Source organism: Panicum virgatum, chromosome 4N, assembly GCF_016808335.1.
Source record: "Panicum virgatum strain AP13 chromosome 4N, P.virgatum_v5, whole genome shotgun sequence".
NCBI lineage: Eukaryota > Viridiplantae > Streptophyta > Magnoliopsida > Poales > Poaceae > Panicum > Panicum virgatum.
Genome location: NC_053148.1, coordinates 381957 through 409675, shown reverse-complemented (window position 1 = coordinate 409675; position 27719 = coordinate 381957). Strand labels below are relative to the sequence as shown.

The 27719-nt window shown below is 49.7% G+C and overlaps 2 protein-coding genes across 4 annotated transcripts; one reads left to right on the top strand and one right to left on the bottom strand.

Moving 5' to 3' along the window:
- The first annotated feature begins 121 nt into the window (after window positions 1–121).
- On the top strand, window positions 122–2712 carry LOC120669926 (BAG family molecular chaperone regulator 7-like). 2 transcript variants are annotated; one of them, XM_039949831.1, is made up of 4 exons: window positions 122–320; window positions 484–1385; window positions 1703–1978; window positions 2240–2712. In XM_039949831.1, exons 2-4 carry the CDS (start codon window positions 702–704, stop codon window positions 2441–2443), a joined length of 1164 nt encoding a protein of 387 aa, XP_039805765.1. In that variant the 5' UTR covers window positions 122–320; window positions 484–701; the 3' UTR covers window positions 2444–2712. The 2 variants fall into 2 exon arrangements, with proteins under 2 accessions (XP_039805765.1, XP_039805766.1); XM_039949832.1 differs by having other exon boundaries at window positions 1811–1978; window positions 2240–2702.
- LOC120669925 (rho GTPase-activating protein REN1-like) lies at window positions 2505–24229 on the bottom strand. 2 transcript variants are annotated; one of them, XR_005672884.1, is made up of 25 exons: window positions 23844–24229; window positions 23366–23492; window positions 22771–22884; window positions 22329–22365; window positions 21862–21938; window positions 20907–20977; window positions 20741–20819; window positions 20318–20465; window positions 18793–18897; window positions 18593–18670; window positions 18332–18387; window positions 18164–18233; window positions 17900–17984; window positions 17438–17681; window positions 17113–17331; window positions 11201–11228; window positions 10898–11094; window positions 10779–10828; window positions 4882–4942; window positions 4707–4790; window positions 3973–4089; window positions 3741–3892; window positions 3597–3657; window positions 3255–3529; window positions 2505–3170 (listed from the first exon to the last, which is right to left on the bottom strand). XR_005672884.1 is itself a non-coding variant. In XM_039949830.1 (25 exons), the coding sequence occupies exons 2-25, from the start codon at window positions 23399–23401 to the stop codon at window positions 2964–2966; spliced, it is 2625 nt and encodes an 874-aa protein (XP_039805764.1). In that variant the 5' UTR covers window positions 23402–23492; window positions 23844–24229; the 3' UTR covers window positions 2505–2963. The 2 variants fall into 2 exon arrangements, 1 of the variants encoding a protein (XP_039805764.1); XM_039949830.1 differs by having other exon boundaries at window positions 3255–3503.
- Window positions 24230–27719: the final 3490 nt, after the last annotated feature.

Here is a 27719-nt window from a genome sequence, read left to right as displayed (position 1 = left end):
TGGATTTAGAAACATAAAATATAAAAAACCGGACCCGGTTTACCGTCCCGGACCAGACTGGAAACGGGAAAAAAATCCGGAAACCGGCGGTTCCCGTCCGGTTTTTGAAACCCTGGGCGGTACCGGACGCCTCGCGTCTCCCCTGAATATCCCGGACGGCTGCTCGTCCGCGATGGTTTTTTTTCTGCGGAGAAAAATCCGCTAAAGCGGTACTGGGAAATGGCGTACCGAACGGCTTGGCGTACCCGGTGCAGGCAGTCTAAATAGGGTCCGCAGGGACAGCGAGGGATAGCAGCGTGCGGTGTGCTGGAGCGCGCACTCGTCAGCAGGTTTTCAAAAACCGGTGCTACTGTTCAAAACCGGAACAGTAGCACAAAAAATGACTTTTCTATTTTTAGATTTAAAAACATAAAATATAAAAAACCGGATCACGTTTACCGTCCCGGACCGGAAACCGGCGGTTCCCGTCCGGTTTTTGAAACCCGTCAGTCAGTCGTCACGTGCACCGGTTAGTCAGTCGTCACGTCAGATTGTCGCCGACTCGCCGCCGTCCCCGGGATGGTCCCTGCGGCGTCACGTGCAGCGCACAAACCACACCACACCACCGTCGGAGATCGGAGATCACCGTCCAATCCCGACTGACTGACTCATCACTTCATCAGTGAACGCAGGGCCAGGTCTGATCTGCCGTCGCCGTCGCCATGGGATCCCACCGCCACACCCCCCGCTTCCTCGACGACCCCTTCTTCCCGTTCCCGCCGCCGCCGCAAACCTCCTCCTGCCCATTCCTCGACTTTGACAGCCTCGACCTCTTCCTGCCCCCCAGCGACCCCTCCCCCTACCCCTTCCTCCTCCGCGACCTCACCGACCGCGTCGCCGCCCTCGAGCTCGCCGTCGCCGCGCGCCGCCCCGAGCCCACCACCAGGAAGTGCACCTACGTCACGGAGGCCGGCGGCCGCAAGGTCAAGTGGACATCCATCGAGAGGCCGCGCGCGGGGGACCGCACGCTCAGGTGGGAGGCCGAGGTCAAGTCCCCCGACGACGACGGGTTCGACCGCAAGTGGAAGTGGGAGGCCAAGGGCGCCTCCTCCGCCGCGCCGAGGAAGCTCAAGTGGGGCGCCGCCGTCAAGGGCAAGGGCTCCCTCGAGCCTTGGTCGCAGGTCTACACACGGGAGGAGGATTTCACCGCCAGCGACACCGACGACGACGAGGAGGAGGAGAAGAAGGCCGACAACAACAAGACCAAGGTCGCCGACAAGAAGAAGAAGCACAAGAAGAATAATGAAGACAAGGCCGTCAGCAAGGAGAAGAAATGCCCCGTCGCCACCGTCAAGATCGAGGAGATCTCCGACGACAACGATGCCGGATGCGTCGCGATCAGAAAGGTATGACTGACATTCTCTTCTTCCACATGGGCACATGGCCACACGCCCACACCCACACTGGGTTGGATGGTTTAATCGGGGTTTTAGATGCCAGCTTCTAATGCTTCGTTTGCCTTGGCGTTTGTTGTGATCTGAAGAAAAGATTAGATTTTTAGCAGGACCGCCGTATACAAATTCTGCTAGACAAATGATGTGGGTTTATATTAGACGAACCAGGCGAGATTGGGGATGCTGGCTGTACGTTCTAGATCTGCATTCCTGGCTTGCTGTTGCTCTACTGACTTACCCCTCTGCATTTTGCATTTTCCTCTCTGAAGGCTTTTGCTAAGGGCAATGGGAAGGGAAAGAGGAAGGAGCTGCCCCCGCAGGATGCTGCATTGCTTATCCAGATGACCTACCGGGTTCACCTTGCTCACCGCTCCCAGGTGCTTCGCTGCCTGCGTGATCTGGCTGTGGCCAAAGCCAAGCTCAAGGAGATGAGGTCCCTCTTCTACAACATCTCTTACAGGCGCCGCATGGCAAATGACCACAAAGAGCGCCAAAGGTTCTCTGAGAAGATCATTGTACTGCTCATCACTGTGGATGCTCTTGAGGTAATAAGCTGCCTGCTGTATATTGCCGTTTCCTTAGCTACAGTATTAGGTTGCAAGTTGAGCTGTTGCATTGTTGAGTTGAAATTATGCAAACACAATCACGTTAGTCTCTGTTTCCTTCCTTGAATACATTTCAATCAGATGAACTGCTTCGTCCCCAGCTTCCTTCTGTTGCGTCTTTCTTAGTACCATGTAACCAGCTAGCTCAAGTGAGACCTGACCACATGCTCTAACCATATTGGTTGCTTTGCCTCAATCCAGGGACCTGACTACATGGTCAGGGTTGCCAAGAAATCTATGCTAGAGGAGCTTGAAGCAATGCTGGAGGTTGTGGACCCTCAGCCACCTGGAAAGCAGAGGTCGCTGAGCCGCAGGAAGTTTGATCTCCCGGAAGGTGGAGCAGTCTCCGATGAGAAGGTGGCTGGTGTGAACAAGGCCGTCAGGATCATCCAGGAGGGCAAGTGATGCAGCCACCACCTTGTTAGTGGTTAGATATCATGCCTTAATCCTGGTGAAAGCTTGTAGAAGCAGCATATATATACATCTATTCATCTACCATCATCTAGCTAGGAGAACTTGAGACCTGAGGGAACTCTGCGCTTTGTCCAGACTTTCCATTATCCTAGAGGATCTATCTCTGCACTTTCTTGTACCTGTAATGTTATTTATGTGTTACTGTGAACCTATAATATGCTGCTAGACAATCAATTTGAGCTTCAGAATATGTGCCATCCTGTCTGGCATTGTTTCCAATTCTCATGAATCCAACAGAACAGCCTGCCTAGCTGCAGACGCGTTCAATGCATATCTACATGCACCTGCAAGTTTGTAGCAACAAAATCTGCTGAAACATGTATTGTACAGACAACACTATGGATGGACGGATAGACCTGCACGCAAATTACACTACCAGTTCAGATATAGACTAGCTTGGCATGGTCTATATTCAGCACACCACAAAGGGACAGATCAACATCAACTCTCCTCAAGCTTTCCTCTTCTCAGGCTCTTTTGGGCTTGGGGACTTGGCTGATGGAGCGCCGGCGGTGGCGGTGGCAGCAGCTGGCGGCCGACCCAAATCCAGGTTCTGCATCTCGCTTGCCAGCAGCGCCCTCCGTTCCTTGAGGAAGTTGAGCCGGTTTGTCAGCTTGGCTAACGCAAACGACGTTGCGGGTGCGCTTCCACCAGATTCCTGATCAACAACAACATGTTCATCAGCACTAGTTCATCAGTCGACAGCAAAAAGGAAGGGAAAAAAAGCATCATTCGAACGAACCTCTAGCCTGCCACTCGAATGAGCACTACTGGATCCGTGAAGTCCCCATATCAGTGGACTGTTTGAATATTGTTTCTGCGCAAAATTCCACTTGGACCCGGATGACGACCCGTCTTGGCCCTCCCTGGCAACCGAGTGCATCCTTTGAGGAGCCCTCTGGCTGATGCTCCCGACCACCTCCTGACCTTGCTTGTCTGTTGAAGAAGGTGAATGCTGCGCAGTCTGCTTCCTTGATTGCTCAATATCACCCTGAAATGCTTTGCGCTTTCTTTACTCTGAAAAAATACAGAGTTTCCTCCTGCTTATACTGAAAGCAGAATGAAGGGCATTCGGCACTCTTACCACGTCAGATGCATAATCATTCCCGACAGCTGATGATGCTTCCACTGAGGAGCTTTCAGTTCTGAAGAGAGGGACCCCAATTTAGTACTACATTACAACTGAAATGTTGCCAAACTGTAAGAAAATGCCATTTCATGATCTAACCCGCAAATCCTGTCTGTACTTAGGAGCCGTTTGTTGCATGATTCACAGCACAGCTGCTGGCTGCCGGCTTGCCCACGAAGATCAGAGACCTTTTGCTTCAAGTTCATAATATCAGATTCAGCAGTCGCAACTTCTTCAAGATCAGCCTTAGTCTTTCATTAACAGGACAACTTTTCAGATTATTAAGAAAAACAAGAAGAAGCCATGCTTAAACTCAGTGACAGAAAACTACCTTGCTATCTACTGTTGATGGCAAGGACACCTGCCCTCTTCGCAAATCCATTACCCCAGACTCCAAGGATGTCCTCAAATTTCTCTCCTTCTGTAGCTGGTCTCTCAAATTTTCAACCTATTGAATGAACAAAATTTTATTGTCAAACAGAGAAAATGCACAGCAGACTCTCAAATACTTTTAATCTTTAATCTATTAACGTAAAGACCCATATACATACTCTATTTCTTTGAGCACCTATTCTTTTATAATGTGATCAAATATTCTGTTAATGTTACTTCTGTTAGTTTATCGATTCCTACCCAATACTGGAAAAAAAGCAAGTAAAATTCATATAATCTATATAGCCTATATAGATGACACCCACTAAAGTCATTAACTCTATTTCTCTTAGCATGCAAGTTATCCGCATCATATAGGAACCCATTATATCAAATGCCACATCAACATCCACTAGGGCCGTTTTTGTTTTTCATCGATTTTTTTGTGAATGTTGCTATGCAATCATCTTAACTTTTCTACTTTCAAATTTCATGTTAAAATTTTATTTAAGAAATCCCGCAGCAACGCGCGGGGTATCACCTAGTGTTTTCATATAGTTACTGTATGTTTTATTTCTTCGTGATGGTTAACTGATCTCTTATCGAGACAAATTGATCCAATTGTAAAAGCTATTACTACGAGGGTCTTCCTGATCCAGAATTGAAAAAAGAAGTTCAGCCTTCAGTTCTTACTTCTTTTTCAAGTGCTAAACGGCGCTCACGTAGTTCTTCTTTCCGCCTTTCTAGACTTGCCTGAAGGATTGCATTTTCCTTGGCCTACAAGAAGAAAAGGAACAATATCATGTCAAAGGGAGGAGTAGGATGCCACTTAACCCAATTCATGTGATCCTAAGGGAAAAGGTTGTACCTCCTTTGCAATTTTCGATTGGAGATCAGTCTTGGTGCTCTCAAGTTTATCAATAAGGGTCCTAGTTCAGAATCCAAAACATAATACAACTCATATGTCAACCATAAACTGTAAAACCTTCCTTGAATTTATATGTGTTTTAGTTCCAAACTGCTGTTAACTTTTGTTTGTGATATTTCTACTAGTTGAAGTTAACATGTGAAGGAAGGTATGGCTGAATCGGATTGGATTGATTAGGGTGCAAAGCACGAGTACAAGTACATATAGGCAAGGATGCCTAGGTATATGGAAATATCCTATCAGGGTATCCTTGCCTATCCTAATCACCGGATCTAATCCTAGGGGGGGCGCACCTAGACAGTGCGGGCGCCCCAACCCTAAAGGCCAATATGGCCGGCACAACCAAAGGCCCATGGGCCAGCCTATACAACTCTCCAACATGCCCCCGCAGTCTGACCGTCGGTAGCACGAACGTTCAGACTGGACCTGAACTCCGAGAACACCGATGACGGAAGTCCCTTGGTGAAGATGTCGGTGTACTGAGACGATGTCGGAACATGCACGACGCGAACATCACCAACAGCAACACGCTCCCGCACGAAGTGAAGATCGATCTCAATGTGCTTGGTGCGTTGATGCTGAATCGGGTTGGAGGACATGTAGACGGCGCTGATGTTGTCGCAGTAGACCAACGAAGCGCGCCGAGGAGGTGCATGAAGCTCAATGAGAAGCTGACGCAGCCAAGTGGCTTCTGCAACACCATTAGCCACTGCGCGATACTCAGCTTCAGCACTAGACCTGGAGACTGTATTCTGCCGCTTCGACGACCAGGAAACCAGGTTGTCCCCGAGAAAAACTGCATAACCCGATGTGGATTTGCGAGTATCCGGACAGCCTGCCCAGTCGGCATCGGAGTACACAGTCAGCTCGCTCTGTAAAGGCGGTCGAAGGAGAAGCCCCAGGTGAAGTGTCCCTCTGATATAGCGCAGGATACGCTTCAATGTAGCAAGGTGAGGCTCGCGCGGATCGTGCATATGCAAGCAAACCTGTTGAACAGCGTAAGCGATATCCGGCCTGGTGAAGGTGAGGTACTGCAAGGCACCTGCAAGACTCCGGAACTCAGAGGCATCCTGAACCGGTGGACCATCAGCCGCCAACTTGGGGTTGGTGTCCACAGGAGTAGAGCACGGCTTGCACTCAGCCATACCAGCACGATCCAGAATGTCAACCATATACTGCCGCTGAGAAAGAAGAAGGCCCGGACCACAGCGTTGGACGTGCATCCCCAAGAAGTGGTGAAGCTCACCCAGATCGGTCATGCTGAACTCCTGCTGCAAAGCCTGAATGGTGCGCTGAAGAATAGCTGACGAGGAAGCTGTGAGAACGATGTCATCAACATACAGTAGCAAGTAGATGGTGTCTGTGCCGCCGCGGTAGACAAACAGGGAGGTGTCTGACTTGGCCTCGACGAAACCCAGATTGATCAGGTATGCTGCGAAGCGACTGTACCATGCACGAGGAGCCTGCTTCAACCCATAAAGAGATCTGTTGAGCCGACAGACAAAATCAGGGTGAGGGGTCCTCGAAACCAGCTAGCTGAGCACAGTAGACCGTCTCCGAGAGCGTGCCATGGAGGAAGGCATTCTTCACATCGAGCTGGTGGATGGGCCACTGTCGAGAGAGCACCAGGGAGAGGACGGTGCAAACGGTCGCAGGCTTCACCACAGGGCTGAATGCCTCATCAAAGTCCACACCTGGTCGCTGAGTGAACCCGCGCAGGACCCAGCGAGCCTTGTACCGTTCCAGAGAACCATCAGCCTTGAGCTTGTGCTTGAAGATCCACTTCCCGGTGACCACATTGGCACATGGCGGGCGAGGAACCAGATCCCAGGTGTGATTCCTCAGGAGGGCAGCATGCTCTTCTTCAATAGCCGCCCGCCAATTGGGGTCGGCGAGGGCGCTACGGAAGGTCTTCGGGACCGGGGACAGTGGCGCCACGGTGAAGAGAGCAGGCTGCCTGAAGCCGAGCTTCGCACGGGTGACCATGCGATGCTCGTTGACGACGGGGACCACCGGCACGGCTCCCTTCGGCAGAGGAGGTGTGCCGGTGATTGGAGGGGGAGGCGGCGCAGCCTGGCTACGTCGCGTGTAGACACGGTCGTAGGGCTGCACCGTCGGGAGAGGACACGCTGCCTGGCGAGAGGCAGGGTCCAAGCCCGGTGCAGGTGAAGCACAAGCTGGGGTGGCCGGGCTCAGCGGAGCAAAGCCTGGCGGGACCGTCGGGGCCGCATGTGGTAGTGCGAGAGAGGGCACTCCGGGGGCCGCACGTGGCTGTGCGGGGGCGGGCGCTCCGGGTGCCGCACGTGGCCATGCGGGGATGGGCGCTCCGGGTGCCGCACGTGGCCATGCGGGGGTGGGCGCTCCGGGGGCCGCACGTGGCAGTGTGGAGGTGGGTGCTCCCGGGGCCGCACATGGCAGTGCGGAGGACGGCGTCTCGACGGATCCTGGCGCCAGGGGGGTAGGCGTCGGAGGTGGAGGTCCTGTAGGGAAAAGGGTTTGTGACGGTCCTATTGGAGCCGGCACAATGTCAGTAGAATCCTCCAAAAAATCATATGCCAAGGGGGGGGGGGGGACGACAGCTCAGCGAAAGGGAAAACGGACTCGTCGAACACAATGTGCCTAGATATGATGACACGGTTGGACGAGGTGTCAAGACAGCGGTATCCTTTTATGATGAGCTGAATATCCAAGGAAGACACATCGGAGAGAACGAGGTGCTAGCTTATGACTGGCAGTGGCAGTCATGTTGGGGTAGCACTGGCAACCAAAGACGCGGAGATGAGCATAGGACGGTGGCGAGCCGTACAGGGCCATGTGGGGCGTGGCCATGCTCAGCGTCTTGGTTGGTAGGAGGTTTAGGAGATGGGTGGCGGTGTGCAGGGCCTCGACCCAGTAAGAGGGTGGCAGACTTGCTTGGAACAGGAGCGAGCGGAGGATGTTGTTGGTGGAACGAATGATCCGCTCAGCTCGATCGTTCTGAGGCGAAGTGTAGGGGCATGACATGCGCAGGTGTGTGCCGCGGGTGAGGAAGAAGGTCCGGGCGTTGGAGTTATCAAACTCGCGCCCGTTGTCGCACTGCACAGCTTTGACAGTGGCACCGAACTGTGTAGTCACATAGGAGAAGAAATTAGCGAGAGTGTCATACGTGTCGGACTTGAGACGTAGGGGAAACGTCCATAAGTAGTGAGAGCAGTCATCAAGAATAACCAAATAATATTTGTAACCAGAAATACTAACAATAGGAGATGTCCATAGGTCACAATGAATAAGATCAAACTTGTTTGACGCTCGGGACGACGACACCCGAAAGGGAAGACGGGTGTGGCGGCCGAGTTGACACGCATGACAAAGAGATGAGCTAATATCTTTATTACATGACGGCAGCATGGAAGCTAATTTGGTTAGAGCCTCATGACCAGGATGACCAAGGCGGCGGTGCCATAAGGTGGAAAGTGGAGCCGGCAGCTAAGGCAGTGGCAGCAGCAAGGAGGTGCAGAGGGTACAGAGGCCCGGAGCTATTGCACCTGACGATCACGTTCCGAGTCCTGAGATCCTTCACAGAGCAACCAGAGGGGTCAAATTCCACTGAGCAATTGTTATCAGAAGTAAATTGGTGCACAGATATAAGATTCTTAATAAGTTTCGTGGAAATGAGAACATTATTAAGATGCAGAGGACCTGACAAATGTGCTGTGCCAGTGGAGGTGACGGGGAGCAAAGAACCATTACCGACAACAATAGCTGAAGGAAAAGGGTACCGCTGGGGAAAAATATGTGAAAGGGTGCGAGAGTCGGAGGTCATGTGAGAGGTAGCACCTGAGTCGAAGTACCACTTGTTTTGCTGCGGCTGCTGATTCAATGTCATGGTGCTGAAGGTGGAGGCGAGGGACTGCTGATCCCACGACGGCAACCCGGTGATGGGGTTGTAGGACCCCGGAGCGCCAGCCCACTGGCTGGCGGGCTGAGAAGCGGGAGCAGGCGCGGGCTGGAAGGCCTGGAGGGCCTGCGCCTGTGCTGCCTGGGCTGCCTGGAAAGCCTGCGCCTGGGCCGCCTGCCAGGCCTGTAGTTGCTGGAGCTGGGCCTGCTGAGCGAGCAGGGCCTGCGGGGGAGGCGCAGCCTGCTGTGGACGTGGGCCGGGCCACATCTGGATGGCCCCGATCCACGGATTGTGGAAGGTGGGCCAGGGCACGGTGGGGGCGGCCTGCGTGGCGGTGCCGCTGCTGGAGCCGTCAGACTTCGGCTGGCGGTTGCTGCGCTTGCCGGAGCGCCTGGTCTTGGAGGTGGCGCCACCAGACCCGCCCCCGGGGCCGCTGCCGCCCCTGGAACTGCCAGAACGCTACTGTGGGGCGGGCCAGAGGGCTGGCCGGCGGCTGCGGCGAGGAAGGCGGTGGAGGGAGGCGCCCACGGTGATCTTCTCGAGTAGGAGGTCGTTCTTGGCCTCCAAGAAAGTGGGGAAGTGGCGCCCTCGACGGATGTGGCGGCCAATGGCGGTGTACTTGGCGTTGAGGCCACGTACGAGGTTGAAGACGAGGGTCCGGTCGGAGACGGGCTCGCCCAGGTTGCCGAGCTGGTCGGCCATGGTCTTGAGGCGCCTGCAGTAATCTGAAATAGACAGATCACCTTGCTTGAAGCCGCGGAACTGGGCGTCAAGGAGGAGGGCGCGCGTCTCCTGGTTGTCGAGGAACTGAGACTCGACGGCAGCCCAGACGATGTGGGCAGAGGCGTCGGGCGTCATGACGGTCTCGACGAGGTCGTTGGAGATCGTCCCATAGATCCATGGCCGGACGACGCAATCCATGCGCGCCCAGTCAGGATAGGTGGCCGGGGGGTCGTCGAGGAGGACGTGGTCCTGCAAGAACTTGACGAGGATGAGCAGGAACTGCTCACGCCACCTGGTGTAGTTGCTGGCGGCGACGTCGAGGACGACGGGGACGAGGCTCCGGATGTTCTGAACCGCAACAGCCTAGGCGTGCAGATTCAGAACGGTGGCCGCTTCGTGAAGCAGCATGGCGCTGTAGACGTCGTGGACAGACTTGTCGTCGTCCTCGTGCGCCGGCGGGGCAGGGGGTGGATCGGCGGCATCGGCCGCTGCGCGCTCCTTGGCAGCAAGGAGGAGCGCCTCGCGAAGGCGCTCGGCGGCGGCGTCATGCTCCTTGGCTGCAGCGTCGACGAGCTTCTCGGCCTCGGTGGCGTGCGCTAGGGCATCAGCCCTAGCCTTGGCGCGGGCAGCCCTGCGTTCCTCCTCCTTCTTGGGGGAGGAAGGCTCGGAGTGGGATCTAGCCATGGGGTGGCTGCTGCGGCGGGGAACACCGAAGCAGGGGGGCGGCTGCAGGTCAGCGCGCGCTAGGGTTAGCGGAAGCGAGGTCGGGGGTGACCCGGTCTCTTGATACCATGAAGGAAGGTATGGCTGAATCGGATTGGATTGATTAGGGTGCAAATCACGAGTACAAGTACATATAGGTAAGGATGCCTAGGTATATGGAAATATCCTATCAGGGGATCCTTGCCTATCCTAATCACCGGATCTAATCCTAGTGGGGGCGCACCTGGACAGTGCGGGCGCCCCAACCCTAAAGGCCAATATGGCCGGCACAACCAAAGGCCCATGGGCCAGCCTATACAACTCTCTAACAACATGTAAACTGGAGCTTCACAAAAATCTGAACCAATGAATGGCAAATGGCAAGTTTGTCTATTATGGAATGCAAAAAAAAAAAAAACATTCTGGTGCTTCCAAGGGATATATGTTTGCAACTCTATCAATAAATAGGATATGCCCAAAGGCCAAGGTTACATACAAGCGCATCTAGCAGCCTATCAGGGGCAGGGTTACTTACTCATCATCACCGCAGTATTCAATATCCTCCGTTGACAGGTCTTTTCTTGCCTATACACCAAGTATTCCAGTAATCCTGTAAGATTATCCACATTAAAAACCAAAAATAATTTCTCTTACCGAAGTACGGCCCCATAGGGTTCTTTTGCCCTTGTGTCCTGAGCTGCTTGATTTCTCCATAGATTTTTCTTTGGAAGATGATGAACGAGAATTTGATTTTACCATGTGATCTTTAGATTCATTTGATCCACATGTTTCTTGTTTCGGGTGTGATCGACTATTGATCTTCATTTGAGAGGTATCATCCGGTTGCGCAACTTTTGTGGAAAATGAATTAATTCAGTAGAAGAATTTTTATCAGTATCTTCCCTTGATGCACCATTTTCTATTTTTGTTTTTGAACAGACTGGTTATTGTCATTACCTGCAGCTTCTGAAATTTTGTTTTTAACCTATAAATCAAGAAAATTGAAGTCAGAGGCATAAGAGCTGCATTTCTTAAAAAATTGTATTTGCACCATATGAGTTGATTAATTATTTGCATCTTCATATGTGCTTTGAAGCAATGACCTAAACTATTCTTCAATAATCCAAGAACATAGTGTAACCAAGGTTTTCTCATGTAAGAATATAGTTGCAAGGCCCAAAAGCAGTTTGGGTGTATGCAGCACTTAAAAATCTCCATAAAAGACAAGCAGTTATAAATATAACCATCTTAAATACCACTGTTTAAATACGGAAAATTTTGACCACACACATAACTTAGGCACCTATATTAATGGATAATAAAGCATATAAACCAGGGAGCCAATCTATGTTTGCTAAAAGGAAGAAGAACTGGCTAGCCTATAATCTAGCGAAGTCAGAAAATTGAAATAAATATATAATAGTGTTGGAGTATATTGAGCCCATGTGTATAGAGGACCATCTAGAGGCCCATGTATAGGTATTATATATACCCACACTTCTAGGGTTGGAGGAATACAAGCCATCATTTCCTCCTACATGGTATCAGGCTAGGTTTACCTCTGCTATCAGCCTAGCTCTCATGGTTGCCGCCGCCGCCGCCTCCATGGCCGGCTGGCCGCCGGCGCCGCCCCTCCCTTCCCTCTCCTCCTCCCCTCCCCTTCTCTTCCTTTCCCTCTGCTCTGGGCGCGAGCTTCCCTGTCCTGGGCGCGAGCTCCTCCCCTGCTCTGGGCGCGGGCTCCTCTGCCCTGGGTGCTGCCGCCGGCGCCGCCGCCGGCGCCGCCGCCGGCGCCATGGCTGGCCGCCAGCCGCTGGCACCTCCTCCCCCTTCCTCTTACCCTCTCCTTCCCTCCTCTGCTACTGAATCCACTGGATCCGCCGCCTCCAGCGTCCATGACGCCGGGGACCCGAGGGGTGCAGCTGGCGCAGCCGCCGGCGCCGCTGCCGGTGCCCTTGCGCCGCACGCGTGGCCCCAGGACCGTGTGCCGCGCGCGTCCGCCCTTCCTTCTCTGGATCCGGACGCCGCTGCTGCCGTCCTGGGCGCGAGCGCGGCCTCTGGTGCCGGCGGGGCACCCTTCCCGGCTCTGCGCAGGTGGCCCCAGGGTGGGGAGCCCGGATCCGCCGCCCTAGCCGCTGAGCGCGAGCGCGCCGCGTGGCCCCAGGGCGCGGAGCCCGGATCCGCCGCCGCCCTAGCCGCCGAGCGCGAGCGCGCCACCGCCCTAGCCGCCAAGCGCGAGTGCGATGTGGGGGCTGCGGCCCCATCACCGGCGCCGGCCGCGCTCCTGGTCGCCGCGGCTCCAGCACCTGTGGAGGCCGTGGTGGACGCTCCTCTGCTCCTCTGCCGTGGTCGTGGCGGACGCTCCTCTGCGGGTGGGGCAGATGTGCCGCCCCTTCTTGGGCCGCCGCTGGTCCTCATCCGTCCTGGGCCGCCAGTCCCTCCTGCGGCCCATATGGCCCCGGCCGCGCCGGCCCAGCTGCCCGCCGCCGCAGCAGCCGACGCCGCGCGCGCCGCGGGCACCGCTGCGCGCGCCGCCGCTGCTCCTCCTCCGTCCTGGCTAGCCTTCGGTATGCCTCCCGGCGACGCGCCGTATGCTGCCGCTGCCATGGACGTGGCCGTGGGCGCGGCTACAACTGCGCCCGCCGCCGCCGCCGCTGCCGTCCGCGCCGCTGCCGCCGCGCAGGCTCAGGTCGTCGCGCCCGCAGACCTGGCCGCCGCCGCCTCCTTTGTGGCCGCCATCGCGCCTGCCGCGCCCGCCGCGCACGCCGCGCAGGCCGCGCGGGCCGCCGCCTCCATCGCCGCCGCGCAGGCCGTCGCGCACGCCGCACACACCGTGCGAGCCGTCGCGCCCGCCGCGCAGGCCACGCGGGCCGCCGCCTCCATCGCTGCCGCGCAGGCTGCCGCGCCCGCCACACAGGCCCAGGCCGTCGCGCCCACCGCGCAGGGGTGGGGCCCTCGTCCTCAGCCCCAGCCGGCGGCCATGCTCGCCGCTGCTGCTCCCCTGTTCACGCCATTTTGGACACCGCCCGCTCCACCCAGCCAGCAGTCGACCTGGCCTGGGGGTGGGACCAGGCCGCACTGGCGCAGTCCTTCAGCACCATGGGGGGGACGCCGCCGGTCTGCACCGAGTGGATCGCCGACTCGGGTGCCTCCTTCCACACCACCCCACATGCCGGTATCCTCTCTTCTGTTCGACCCCCACACCCCTCTTGTCCTTCTTCCATCATGGTTGGTGACGGGTCTTGTCTTCCTGTCACCGCCGTGGGTTCTGCTCCTTCCTCTTTTCGTCTTCCCAATGTCCTTGTTGCTCCTCAGATGGTTCATAACCTTCTTTCCATTCGTCAGTTTACAGCTGACAATTCTTGTTCCATCGAGTTTGATTCTTCTGGCCTCACTGTAAAGGATTCGGCCTCCCGGCGTCCGCTACTCCGGTGTGACAGCACGGGGCCCCTTTACACCCTTTGCCTTTCTTCTTCCGCTGCACCACTCTCGTCTTCTTCTTCACCCTGGCCGTCTTGGTCTGCTGCTTTTGCCACGACGCCGTCTTCCACCACTTGGCACCGTCGTCTTGGTCACCCTGGACGCGACGTTCTGGCTCAGCTCGGTCGTAGTACCGATGTTCCTGGTACTAGGGCTTCTGCTCAGCCCCTCTGCCATGCGTGCCAGCTCGGTCGTCATGTTCGGCTCCCTTTTTCCTCTTCTTCCTCGCATGCGACGCATGCATTCGACCTTGTTCACTGTGACCTGTGGACCTCCCCTGTACTCAGCCTCTCTGGCTACAAGTACTATCTGGTGGTGGTCGATGACTTCTCGCACTACTCTTGGACGTTTCCTTTGCGTGCCAAGTCTGAGAGCTTCCCCCACCCTCCTCCACTTCTTTGCCTGGGTGTCCACTCAGTTCGGCCTCACCGTTAAGGCCGTCCAGTGCGACAACAGGCGGGAGTTCGATAACTCCACCTCCCGGTCTTTCTTCCTGTCTCGGGGTGTTCAGCTGCGTATGTCTTGTCCGTATACCTCTCCTCAGAACGGCAAGGCTGAGTGGATGATTCGCACGACGAACGACGTCGTGCGCTTCTGGGCTGAGAGCCTCCACACCGCCACCTACTTGCTCAACCGTCTTCCGTCCACTGCTTCTCCTGCTCCCACTCCACAACACGCTCTTTTCGGTACCCCTCCTCGCTACGACCACATTCGGGTCTTCGGGTGTGCGTGTTACCCTAACACCTCCGCCACCGCTCCTCACAAGCTGGCGCCCCGCTCGACTCGTTGTGTGTTCCTCGGTTACTCCCCTGACCACAAGGGGTACCGATGCTTTGACCTCACCACTCGCCGCGTCTTGATCTCCCGACACGTCGTCTTCGACGAGTCGGATTTCCCCTACTCTACCTCCTCTACACCTTCTCCTGACCCCGAGCTGGAGTCTATGTTTCCGACTGACCTGGTGGTTCCACCACCGTTACCTGTCTGTCCTTTTCTTGCAGGTTTTCCCGGCGCACCGGCACCGTTTCCGGTGATCCCTACTGCGTCGAGCGCGGCCCCGGTACCCGCGGTCGCGCCACGCGCGGCCCCAGTGTCTTCCCCTGCCCCTGCGCGGTACGCTCAGCCGGTGCAGGTGTACCGGCGTCGCAAGGCGCCGACCTCGGCGCCGCGGCGGTACGTTGAGCCGGTGCAGGTGTACCAGCGCCGTTCCGCGTCGACTCCGGCGCCGCCTCCTGCTCCGTTGGCTCCTGCGACGCCGACAACGGAGCCGTCGCCGCCTCCTCCGGCTCCCTCTCGAGCAGAGCCGGAGGTGTACCACCCGCCAGTCGTCTATCGGGATCCTCAGCATATCCATCCCATGGTGACTCGGCGGATGGCGTCTCAGGCCGCGACTCTCTCCGCCACCGAGGGAGAGCCGCGGGTCTCTCCGGTACCCTCCTCTGTCCGCGACGCCTTGGCGGATCCTCACTGGCGTCGCACGATGGAAGAGGAGTACGCGGCTCTTCTTGCCAACCAGACGTGGGACCTCGTGCCGCGTCCGTCTGGTTGCAATGTGGTGACTGGGAAGTGGATCTGGACGCATAAGCGTCGGGCTGATGGCACACTGGAGCACTACAAGGCTCGTTGGGTTCTCCGGGGGTTCACTCAGCGGCCTGGTGTTGATTATTATGAGACCTTCAGCCCAGTCGTGAAGCCCGCTACGGTGCGCACGGTCCTTTCGCTTGCGCTCTCGCGCTCTTGGCCTGTGCACCAGCTGGACATGAAGAATGCGTTTCTTCACGGCACTTTGACAGAGACTGTCTACTGCTCTCAGCCAGCGGGATTTGTGGACTCGAGTCATCCACATATGGTCTGCCGGCTCAACAAGTCTCTCTATGGACTGAAGCAGGCTCCTCGGGCTTGGTACTCTCGGTTCGCCACGTTCTTGATGACACTGGGATTCACCGAGGCCAAGTCTGACATGTCTCTCTTCATCTACCGCCGTGGGGATGAGACTGCCTATTTGCTGCTATATGTCGACGACATTGTGCTCACAGCTTCCAGTCCGCAGTTGCTTCAGAGTGTCATCTCCTCTCTGCAGCAGGACTTCGCTATGAAGGATCTCGGTCAGCTCCACCACTTCTTGGGCGTCACTGTTGAGCCTAGCCCGTCTGGTCTTCTCCTTCACCAGCGGCAGTACGCCCTCGATATTCTGGAGCGGGCTGGAATGACTGATTGCAAGCCCTGCTCCACTCCAGTCGACACTCAGGCGAACCTGTCTGCTGATCTGGGTGCTCCGGTGGCTGATCCTACCGCCTACCGGAGTCTGGCCGGCGCTTTGCAGTACCTCACCTTCACCAGGCCGGATCTCACCTACGCTGTTCAGCAGGTCTGTCTCCATATGCATGATCCCCGGGAGTCACACCTTGCGGCGCTGAAGCGTCTCCTCCAGTACGTCCGTGACACTATGGACCTCGGCCTGGTACTTCACCGCTCGTCCTCTGCTGAGCTGGTGGTCTACACCGACGCTGACTGGGCTGGCTGCCCGGACACTCGTCGCTCCACCTCCGGCTACGCCGTCTTCCTGGGCGGCAACCTGGTCTCCTGGTCGTCCAAGCGACAGCCGGTTGTCTCCCGCTCCAGTGCCGATGCGGAGTACCGTGCCGTCGCTAACGGCGTAGCGGAGGCCTCCTGGCTACGACAGCTCTTGGCGGAGCTCCACAGCCCGCTCACCAAGAGCACGCTCGTCTACTGCGACAACGTCAGCGCCGTGTATCTCTCCACCAACCCCGTCCAGCATCAGCGGACGAAGCACGTGGAGATCAACTTACACTTCGTGCGCGACAGAGTCGCAATCGGCGATGTTCGGGTACTCCATGTACCGACTACCTCCCAGTTTGCTGACATCTTCGCCAAGGGGCTGCCCTCCTCGACCTTCTCGGAGTTTCGATCCAGCCTCAACGTAGCCGGTGGCTAGTTGTGGCTGCGGGGGGGGGGGGGGGGGGGGGTATTTGCCCTTTGTTCTCTCTTCTTGTCCAGTCTTGAACACCGCTGCGTCGGTAGTTCAGACTGCGGGGGGTGCTAGCTTTCTTGTTGTCCAGTCTTGAACACCGCTGCGCCGGTAGTTCAGACTGCGGGGGAGGGGGGGGGGGTGTTGGAGTATATTGAGCCCATGTGTATAGAGGCCCATCTAGATGCCCATGTATAGGTATTATATATACCCACCCTTCTAGGGTTGGAGGAATACAAGCCATCATTTCCTCCTACAAATAGCATGGTGAAAGTTGAAGCATATTATGAAAGGCCACAAAGAAGTAACATCTGTCTTGAAGGACCATCAGATACCAGCATGGAGAATGCCTCATCTACAACGTTTTGGAATCGATACAATGATGAATGATCAATTGAAGTACCTTGTCATCCTTGACATTAGCGTTGGTTTTACTATCATGTGCACTGCCATCAGAGTAGTGCTCACTATTGTCATCCAAGTCTTCTTCAATGTCATCTTCACCAGAATCATAAGAACCATCATCGTCATGGATGTCATTATCTGTGGAATACTCCTTATCAACATCATCATCATCAGACTCCGTATAAGCGTCTGAAGAACAGGAACCTTCTTCCAAGTCCTGCATGATAATCAGTTGAATATTAACTCATGAACAACTGAGTGTGGTATTACTTCAAATGGAGCTTGACTAAACAAAAGGAAAAGGAGAAGTAAAAAGAGGATACATCAAATATCTGATCAAATTGCTCCATCATAATGATAACAATAGCTTGTGCATGATTTGCAGCTGCAGCAGCTTGAAGTAGCTGGAATGAACCATCCCCTCCCATACTGAAGTCATTGTCGATTTCACATTCACCAAGAAGAAGAGGTCGGAGAAGGAGTGGTGCCATGCAAGCCGCCAAAGCAGATTGAGACATCCTATTCACAGCTTTGTGCGACCCAACAATTTGCATCATCTTAAGAATCCTGAAAGAAACCTGATGAGTGTGGAGCCCATTCGTTGGATGTTGCTATGGTGTAAAGGATAATAAACTCAAAGTTAATATACTATAATGATGTCAGCGGGTGAGAACCTCTGCCAGGAATGAAAATCTGAATACGACACCACAAGCATTAATATTTTGAGTACCCAGGTTCTTTTGACAAGAAAAATATAATATAAGCATATAATAAAAGGTAGATACCTCTGCAGCAACTGTCGATTTGGTTCTGGGAAAACTTCATATATCACTCTACTTATCTCATCAAGTCTTCTTGTCTTGTCAGTTCCTGTACAACCACTAGTCTTGATCATCATATGATTCTAACACATCAGAATGCTGCGGATAAGGGCACATATTGATTTAATTTATTTGTACTTACTTTATGGCAGAGGTTATATATAGGTTTCCTCAATTCAGAAATACAAGAAGACAGAATGCATAAAGAAAGTTCCAAATTAATCTTACGGTATGCTTTAACCAGGGCAGTGCAACATGATGCAGGAACTGGAGATGATGGCATCTCTCGAAGAACATACTGTATCAAACGACAACCAAACATATATTAGTGACAAGCATACCATCAAAGTAAAATGCGTTCTATGAGATTATAACCAACACTTTCCAAATAAATACCTTAATACAGTCACCAATAACGTGTGAATCCTCTTCTGGGGAGAATTCGTTTTTCCCTAAGAAATAAAGTTAAGAATATGTTAAAGAAGTCAAAGCAGACAAAAATACAACTCCTGCACATTATTACGACCGACATAAACTATCTTTATGAAGACATAGAGAAAAGAAACAGATCATTTTATCAATTTAACTATACACTGCCACACACCAAACATAGTTATCCTAGATAACAAAATAAGAGGTTTAGTAAAAAGAAATCACCCTTTTCATAATCCCGAACTCGGCGTTTGACTTCTTCAACGTCAGCAGACTGGCGTAGGATCCCTTCTACCTTGACCCCTACAGATAAAGTTTTTTTTGTGTGTGTGTGTGTGTGATAACAAGGCATTCGTGCTTGTGCTCACCATAATTCAAATTTTTTTCAAGATTGTGTACTGAATTCAATAAGCAGAAATAATTACCATGATCTTCAATGAACTTCAGGGCCTTTTCCAGAAATGACGGGCTGCCATCTGCATCGACAAGTGCAAATTCTGCAGGTCTGCCAATAACAGAACTGTCCTCCGCTGCAAGACAAACAACTGAACTTGCTTAGCATAATGAAATGTAAGGAGTCCATCCCTCCCCCCAAAAACAAGTGAGAAGAAAGTTGGATAAGAAAGATACTGTTTACTCAAGAAAATTAGCTCTGATAAGAAGAAAGATTGGGTGACAAAAGCTCCTGATGCAAATAGGATGAAATATCTAAATTTAATATGCAAGCAAATATATGTTGTGCGTATCGGCCAAAATGCGCAAAATAAGGGTGTGTTTAGATCTTTTTGGCGTAAATTTTTGGAAGAGAATCTTATTATTTCGGAGCACTAAATAAAGTCTATTTACAAAACTTTTTGCACAGATGGATTGTAAATCGCGAGACGTATCTAATGAGTCTAGTTAATCCATGATTAATTCATAGTTAGCGGATGGTTACTGTAGCATCACTGTTGCAAATCATGAATTAAGTAGGCTCATTAGATTCATCTCGCGATTTACAACCCATCCGTACAAAAAATTTTGCAAATAGATTTTATTTAGTATTCCATGCATGTGTCCAAACATTCGATATGACGTTTTTGGGTGTAAAATTTTGGGATCTAAACAAGGCCTAAATAGACTAAGTTCTACTAGGTGCATCTATGTTGAAGCATGAGTATAGAGTTTATGTTATTAAACAACTCGTAACCTAGGAGGAACTAGGTTGCATCATAAATAAGAAATAGGCACACAAATTCGAGCTGAAGAAGACTAAAATATGGGTGGTAGGCATGTACACCCACACCTTCCACCGAGTTATGCCCAGTTCGTATAATCGTATATAAGTTTATGTTAGCATTCAATAGAACTGTAAATCTAGGCACAGTGTGTGTGGTTGTTTACATCTCTTTAGGCGTGAATGTAACGAAAAACTAATCCAAGCCGTGGATTCAGCATTCTATTCTGGACCGTTCTTTCTATCTATTAATACAACGACGCACAGTTCTCCTGCGCGTTCGAGAAAAAAAAAAATAGAACTGTAAATCATACACATAGGACAAACGGCATGAAGGAGAGCATCGCACTGGCGCACTGCCATGTATTCGAGCCACTTTTCAAGTACTTTTAATAATTTCATAATTGAAAATCTTGACATTTTCAATCCTTTCCCTTTTATCACAAGAATGATATTATGAAATCAAGCTGGCTTTCATTGAATAATGAGACAAAAAGAATGAAAAGAAGGAAATTGAAAGTATCAGGTCTCAGAAAATGCAGGAGTTCCATTCTACAATTTGTAAGAGATGAAGGCATATTAAAAAGTTCTAACATATCAAATGGTGGGAATTTCTTATGATAATCTTAATGCCCGAAAGTTGGATAGGCGGGCCCTTACGTAAGGACTATATAACCCCAAATTTCTATGAAATACAAGACGCTCATTGAATGATAATAGACAACACGGCTTACACTGTTCAGCTGGAGCTTCAGCAGGTTCTGCCGCTACATCAGTGCTGAATATTGGATTTTGCCCTGTTGTATTTGCTACACTTGGTGCTTGCGCTAGAGCATTTTCCAATGCACTTCTCCACTCATTAAGGTCTTCTATGGTTTCGGCCTGCTTGGTGAAAATTCATACCATCAATTCATAATATGATACCTGCATAATGGATAAAAAATGGGCCACTTTGTAAACACAGGGCAGAACCCTGCAAGCCCCTATGGGACTACCGAACTGCAGCTAGCATGGCTGCCCCCTCAATCTAACCATTACTGCTACTGCTTCACCAATCACTGCCAGCCACAGTCAGTTGTGCAAACTGCACACACAACCAACCCCACATGGAACACCAAAAGTGATATGCTGGAAACTGTATGAAGTGGACAACTAACCTTCAGAGTGAAAGTCCGTCCATCACGGCCATCAGGAAATAATACTGTCAGAAGTTTCCTTTCTTCTTTGACGACAACACTTGAGCATTCCACAAGATTATAAACTTATCAGTTAGTGTTGAAGAATCATCAACCCTTTGTTGAAGTCTTGGCTTTCGATGCATACCTTCCGGAGCTATTCAAGTCGATTCCACCAAGTGTGACAATTGGTTCAGCTCCTCTTGGAGGGGGCACATTCTGAAATTAAAGCACATTATTAGGAGTAACCACGGTGTGCCCACCTAAGCAGATCAGCTTAATTTTTTCCTTAAAATGTGCTTTGTTTTGTATGTTAAGAAACCAAACTTGAAAAATAATCACAGAAATACAAGCTTTAGCAATCATACTTTAATCATGTCTGTGCTTTAGGAAAACCGAAAACTGTCTCAGTGACATTCAAAAGTAGCCTTAACTTTTGTTTCGTGCAACTTTTTTTGAAAACTATTTCGTGCAACTTTTGGTATACGACTAGTAGGATAAAAATTTATCACACTTCACCACTAGTCCCACCAGAATGTTTCCCCTCGTAAAATTTGTAGGGAATGTTAATTGCATTCTGATCTAGACACAGCAGAGTCATGTTAATTTGATATTTATAGAGGTATCTGAGCAATAAAATGCTATTATCACAAGTAGCTCTGCATGTAGATTTTAATAGATGATCATGGTATTACTGTATCCAGAGGACCCAGTAAAAACAGAACTCAGTCGGTCTAGCAGATACAACAACTCCAGTCATCATAAGTAGTGACTAACAAGGTAACATAAATAAGACTTGAGGCAGTACATTCTCATTGACAAAGTGCAGGTTTATATTTTTATAGTGATTTGGGACTGTATCTACTAGGAGACTTGGATCTCCACATGAGAAGCGAATTAGCACTGCTAAAGTTTCTTTAGTGTTTTTCATTGCAAGAAAATTGATTCTACCTCAAACATATGAATAGGATATCACAGAGAGCAGACGTATGAATAATGATGTAAATAAACACAAAAAGGTACAGGTATCCAACAGTATAACATAAAGAAAAAGGAACAACATCCAAGGAAATAGTGCAATATATGGGCACAATATATCTTACAGGGTCGCTTCTGAAGAACACTAACGATGCCCTTGTAAGAACAAACCAGCGCTTTTTCCATGATGTCCATCCAATTCCTGTATATAGCAGATTTAATATGTAATATTTTAACTCAAAATTAAAGGTGATCAGATATAAAATGTTACTAAGTAGGGCAGAAAAACTTAAACAAACTGTCAACGTTAGGCACTAAAAAAGTGATGGCAAGCTATTTAAGATATTAGAGGAGAGAAAGGAGAACACAAAATTATGCCTGTTAGAGTATATTAGGCAACTCCGGATATGGTTAGTTTAGGATTGATTGTAATCCCGGGATAACTTTCCTTATCCCTAGGAGAGGCTAGTTGCCCTCCAAGCCATGTACTCCTATATAATCAGCCCAAGGGGCTCAAGCAATACATCGACCGCATTATACGCATCCTACTTTCCTACAATGCCTTATCATACATATTTGAAGGAAACCGTACCTTTTGATGAAAGTAGTAAATGCCCACTCTTAAGGATCTGCACTAAAATAGTAATTGTCATTGGCCTTGAAAATTCTCCTACAAAGATATGGACAAAATAACAAGGCACATTCTTTTAAGTTTACTATTTATCATGACCTAAATAATAGTATAGTTTGTAACTCTAAATTGCGTTTCAAACAACTTTCATTTTGACCATACGCTGAGGCACAGCCAAGTTGCAGATAAGCATCAGCGCCAGCTCTGCATAGCAATGGCAGCTTGTGAAACAACGGATTGTATAAAGTCAGCCCATAAAGCTAAGTACCCAACAACGTATCGAGCAGCGTACCAATTTTAGGAGACACTACAGCATTGAAAAGGTTGTTTATTTTCTTTGTTTTATTTATTTGCTGCAGCACAAAGCCTTTAGGTCAATTAGGTATGAGGATATCTCACAAACCTGGCAACTAGGACAAGAAGTTGGCGGGCTGTCACCAGTTTCAGATGTGTCTCCCTCCCCACAACGGCAGGTCTTGAACTGATTTGCAGTCTCAGCAGGCTGTGAAGAAGAAACCTATCACAAAATGAAACAAAGTGGAGTGAACATGTAGCACAGTGACACAGTTGAACGATTAAACTGTGATTTATTAGTGAGCTTGGCTTTAGTAAAAAGAGAGAGAAGAGGGGCATGCATTTAGATTGACAGTTTTTTTTCCACAATTCAAGGCATATATATTGAGATAAGAGCTTTTGATCTTTCAGCATATCTTCCATATTTAGATATGCATCATGGAACACATTCTCAACGCTTTAACTAAATTTACTCTCTTAAATCTGAATGATTCTTCACTAAAATGTTATCTGAGATGAGCATATATATGTAATGGGATTGCTACTAAACTCAGAACTGTCATATCCCATTATTACTCATTTACTCCACTAAAGGTAAGTAGTTGAATAATACAGCAGAGAGATTCTTAGATATATACAGTGATAAGCAAACTCCAGCACGAAAGCTGAAAATTCTTGTTAAAACATATATACGAGCCGCTTACCTGCTGGTACGGAATCCTGAACTCAGAAGCTGACATTGTGTGCCTGATCTAAATCTCTGGGTTCCGAAGAACCTCAGGACAATTTGTGCCCTGGCAACAATGTATGTGCCGCCGCCGTTCTTGTTCCCTATTGACAGATGCATGCATGCAGTGTACAATGTTAGTGCCCATAAAAGCCATGAGCTTTAATTTCTGTTGGTTTCAAAAAAAAGAAAAAAAGAAAAAGGCATGAGCTTTATTTTGTGCTCCAGGGTCCAGGTACAAAATTTAAATGGGACAGGTAACCATGCATGCATGTTATCAAAAAGTGATCTGAAACACCAAATTACATACGCGGTGATTTTCCAAAATAGCTGGATGCGCGTTACAATTTTAATCTGCAAGCAAGACGTGACTGTGATTGCGTCCAGATCGCAATCGGCTAGAGGGTGGTGGGGAGGAGGGCAATAATGCGGATGATGCTAATTAATTTAATTACCTGAAGGATCGAACAGCTGCAGGTTGTCGATCGTCAGCGCGTCATGGTCGCACAGGACGCGAGTGGCCGGCGATAGATTCAGATGCTGCGGCAGGAGAGGGGGCGAGATCGATCGATCAGAAAAAAAAAATCTCCGTCCTATCCTAGGCTAGGCTAGGCTAGGATTCCCCCGGCCCCCAACAAGTGCGTCTCCTCCGCTCTTCCCTCTCGGCCGGTCTTGCTACCGATCCACATGGATGATGGTCGGTTGAGCTGAGGTCCCTCACTCGATCCTCTCCGTCTCCGTGTCCCTCATCTTCCTCTTCCATCGCGCCTCGATCCATCCGAAAGTCCTTCCTATTCTTGGCAAATGGAGATCGATCAGGCCAAGACCTTCTCTTGTACGACCCGGCTCTGCTCAATGGTGCCAATGGCAATGGGACGGACGGTGCAATGCGCTGCTGGACACCAAGACCACACCAGCCTCGAGCAAGGAAGGTTAAGAAATCTGTGGGCCATGCCCATGAACAGGCAGCTAGCTGTGCAAAGGTGGGGAGCCAGGTGATATTTGAGCTAGTTTGGTGGGATTTTCTAATTAGCGCGCGCTAGTTCGGTTGCTAGCAATCGATCAGACAGCCCCTGCCACTCCCACTGTCCGACTCCCACCTTTCTTTTTCCAGTCTTTTTTTTTCTCCTTCACCCCTCCGCACACTGCTCCTCGTGCTGCAGCGCAAGGAGTCCTCGTGCAGCAGCGCAAAGAAGTCCTCCGCCCGCAGTCCACTGAGACCACGGGTAAACACCGCCATCCTCATTCTCTTTCATCATTCAATATAAAAAAATTATATGTAACACAAACTTATATAAATATAAACCATATGCAAAATATATATGAATTAAAATATTATAAAAAGTTATACAACAAAAATTATATACTAACTGATATACAATATATATGTATAACAACATAATTTAAATTCATAAGTTGTGTATAAAAAGCAAAAACTTATGTGCATAAAATATGTGACACAAAAGTTATATGTATAATTTGTACGATAAAAAATTTAGATTAGTAAATTGTGCATAAATATTTGGGTAAAGATATTATAATAAAATGTTACAAGCAAAAGTTTTAAGATAGAAAATTTTAAATAAAAAAGATAGAAACATGCTGCCCGGAATACGCCGGCACCCACGTCCAAGATGTCGTGGTTGCGACGCATGGTCGCAGCTGCCGCACGGCACACAGCATAGCAGCGCTGTTAGTGTTACGTGGATTCGTGAAAAAAAAAAGAATGAAAAATACTAAAAATCATCGTCGGGACACACGCAGGAGTACGAGTCACCCGGCCGGAAATCGAGCGCTCGTATGCTTCCTCACGCTCGCGTGTGGAATTAGAATTCCGTAGTTTGGTTTGGGCCAAGTTCAGGGTTCATGGACCCTCCTTCAGGCCCACCACAGCAAGCACACAAAGCAAGCAGAGGTAAGCATAGAATAGGCCCGAGGTAGATAGCTAGGTCTCCAAAGTTATGTTACTTGTCTTGCGGCATTGGCAGCCATTGTAAAGCCATACTTACCGTATGGTTTCATTCTATATTTATCTAGGCTGAAAACTAAATAATTGTGTTAATTGTGTTTTATGGGACGAAACTTCTTTCACAAATATGGAAATCCCCTTTCTCTCTCATCATAATGGTCCTGTCATATTAGCAAAAGGAAAAAGTCTACATAACCCCCTCATCTTTGGAGGGTTGTCTACTTCACCCCCTCACCTTCAAAACCGGTTATTTAACCCCCTCAACTTTGCAAAACCGGACAAATAACCCCCCAAGTGGTTTTGGACGGTGGTTTTGCTACAGTAACGCGGTTTTATCTTTTTCTTTTATTATTTATTTTCGCTGAATCTTTGAAAAATCATAGAAAATCAAAAAATGGAAAATCCAATTTTGTTGGACTCCACATGATTAGATCTACATAATGAACATATAATATGGTATTCTTTAGTATAAAATTTTTATCATAGATTTAGATCTATGCTTTTTTATAATTAAATGAAATAATTCATATCTGCAGCTTCTATGGTCCAATTGTAGTGAAATTTTTCTACGATTGAAAATTTTCATACTCATTTGATTTTCTACGATTTACTATGATTTTTCAAAGATTCAGCGAAAATAAATAATAAAAGAAAAAGATAAAACCGCGTTACTGTAGCAAAACCACCGCTCAAAACCACTTGGGGGGGTTATTTGTCCGGTTTTGCAAAGTTGAGGGGGTTAAATAACCGGTTTTGAAGGTGAGGGGGTGAAGTAGACAACCCTCCAAAGGTGAGGGGGGTTATGTAGACTTTTTTCTTAGCAAAAATTGATGATATAGTATAAAATTTAATATATGAAACTACTATTGAAACTGGCCTAAGTACTATAAATTTGTCTGCCTGTATAATATAAGTAACAAGTATACTCCTATAGAGAGTAATATAGTATAATGTGGAAAGGAAAATTAGTTGAGACGACACATGAACGCATATGATGGAGCTAGGTATTGGATGGCAATGACAATCGCTGTGTTCGTTTGGCTGTGGCTGGTGGCTGGTGCTGATTTGTTATGAGCGAACAGTACTACTGACTGGCTGGTAGCTAGTGGCTGGTGCTGATTTAGTCTAATAGAACAATACCGCTGTCTGGTTGGCTGACAAATCAAACGAAAAGAGTGAATGACATGTACTACTAGTTAGTAGTATACTACAGTATCCGATCCGATCCTGAATTCCTGTTGATCGATGCGTACGGTGAGCGAGATCATCCGTGGTGTTGGATGATCATATATGGTACCTCACCCATCCACATGCTGGGATGCAATGCAAATGCAGTGCTGTTGGTGAATGAGTGAATGTAGCATTTGCACGTACTGAATGCAATTGCATTGCAGCATGAGGAGCGGCCCTTAGGATTGAGTCGTGGTGCACATGGGGATAACACGTACACGAGGGGGTGAACCTTGGACCATTTCAAATTATAGATTATTTTAGAACTTTTACTATGCATTTAGAGATACAGTATGTATAGATACGTAGCAAAAAATTATATATATTTATTAAAATAATCTACAATTTGAATTGAAACAAAGTGAGTACTTATACTTTACTATAATTCTAAAATTATAAAGCACGTACGAGAGGAGAAGAAAGGCACGTATCTAGAGGAAGTATAAGGGAGTACTTTACTATAATTCTAAAAGGACGTACAAGAGGAGAAGAAAGGCACATATCTAGATGAAGTATAAGAGGAGAAGAAAGGCACATACAGTAAGTAGTATTGGCTTTGCATTGCGGCCCCGGGGGTTTGGTTTGCATCCCTGAAGATCCGGAGCAATGCAAAGCAAGAAACATTGGACCCAAAAATGTGGCGGCCGATTCGGAGTTGGTTGCTGCCCTGCCCGGTCCCGGTCGCCCCCCGAGTATACGCAAGGAATGCTGCCCTGCCCAATTAATAAAAACTGTAGTACGTCTTGGGTAGAGCATCATCATATCAAATCTCTTCCTTCTCATGCCATGGTGATTGGTGAACAGAAAAAAAAAAGGCAACGCAATGGACATTGGACGACAGGACGAGGACCCCCTTGAGACTTTCTAGACTTGAGACTTAATAGCCATGGCCATACAGTCATGGTCAATTGGTCATACTCATAGGAGTAGATTGCATTGAGAGCAGGTACAATAAGAGTTTATTAGTCTGTCCATGTCAACAACAATCCTACGTGGATGAGAGAGAAATAAGGTGAGAGAGTGTCATGGACTCTTACCTAAGAGACGCCTCCAGTACGAGAAACAAAGCACAAGAGTTAATTTTGGAGCCCAACATGTCTCTTGTGCATGCATTTCATGAGTTTTTATTGTT

Excerpts from the sequence above, each read along its gene's own strand:
- LOC120669926 (XM_039949831.1), top strand. The coding sequence starts at position 702 with ATGGGATCCCACCGCCACACCCCCCGCTTCCTCGACGACCCCTTCTTC. Across the intron at positions 1,386-1,702 it reads GATGCGTCGCGATCAGAAAG|GCTTTTGCTAAGGGCAATGG; the intron begins GTATGACTGACA and ends TCCTCTCTGAAG. Across the intron at positions 1,979-2,239 it reads TCACTGTGGATGCTCTTGAG|GGACCTGACTACATGGTCAG; the intron begins GTAATAAGCTGC and ends GCCTCAATCCAG.
- LOC120669925 (XM_039949830.1), bottom strand. The coding sequence starts at position 23,401 with ATGTCAGCTTCTGAGTTCAGGATTCCGTACCAGCAG. Across the intron at positions 20,466-20,740 it reads GACGGACTTTCACTCTGAAG|GCCGAAACCATAGAAGACCT; the intron begins GTTAGTTGTCCA and ends TTCACCAAGCAG. Across the intron at positions 3,504-3,596 it reads ATGATTATGCATCTGACGTG|GGTGATATTGAGCAATCAAG; the intron begins GTAAGAGTGCCG and ends AAAGCATTTCAG.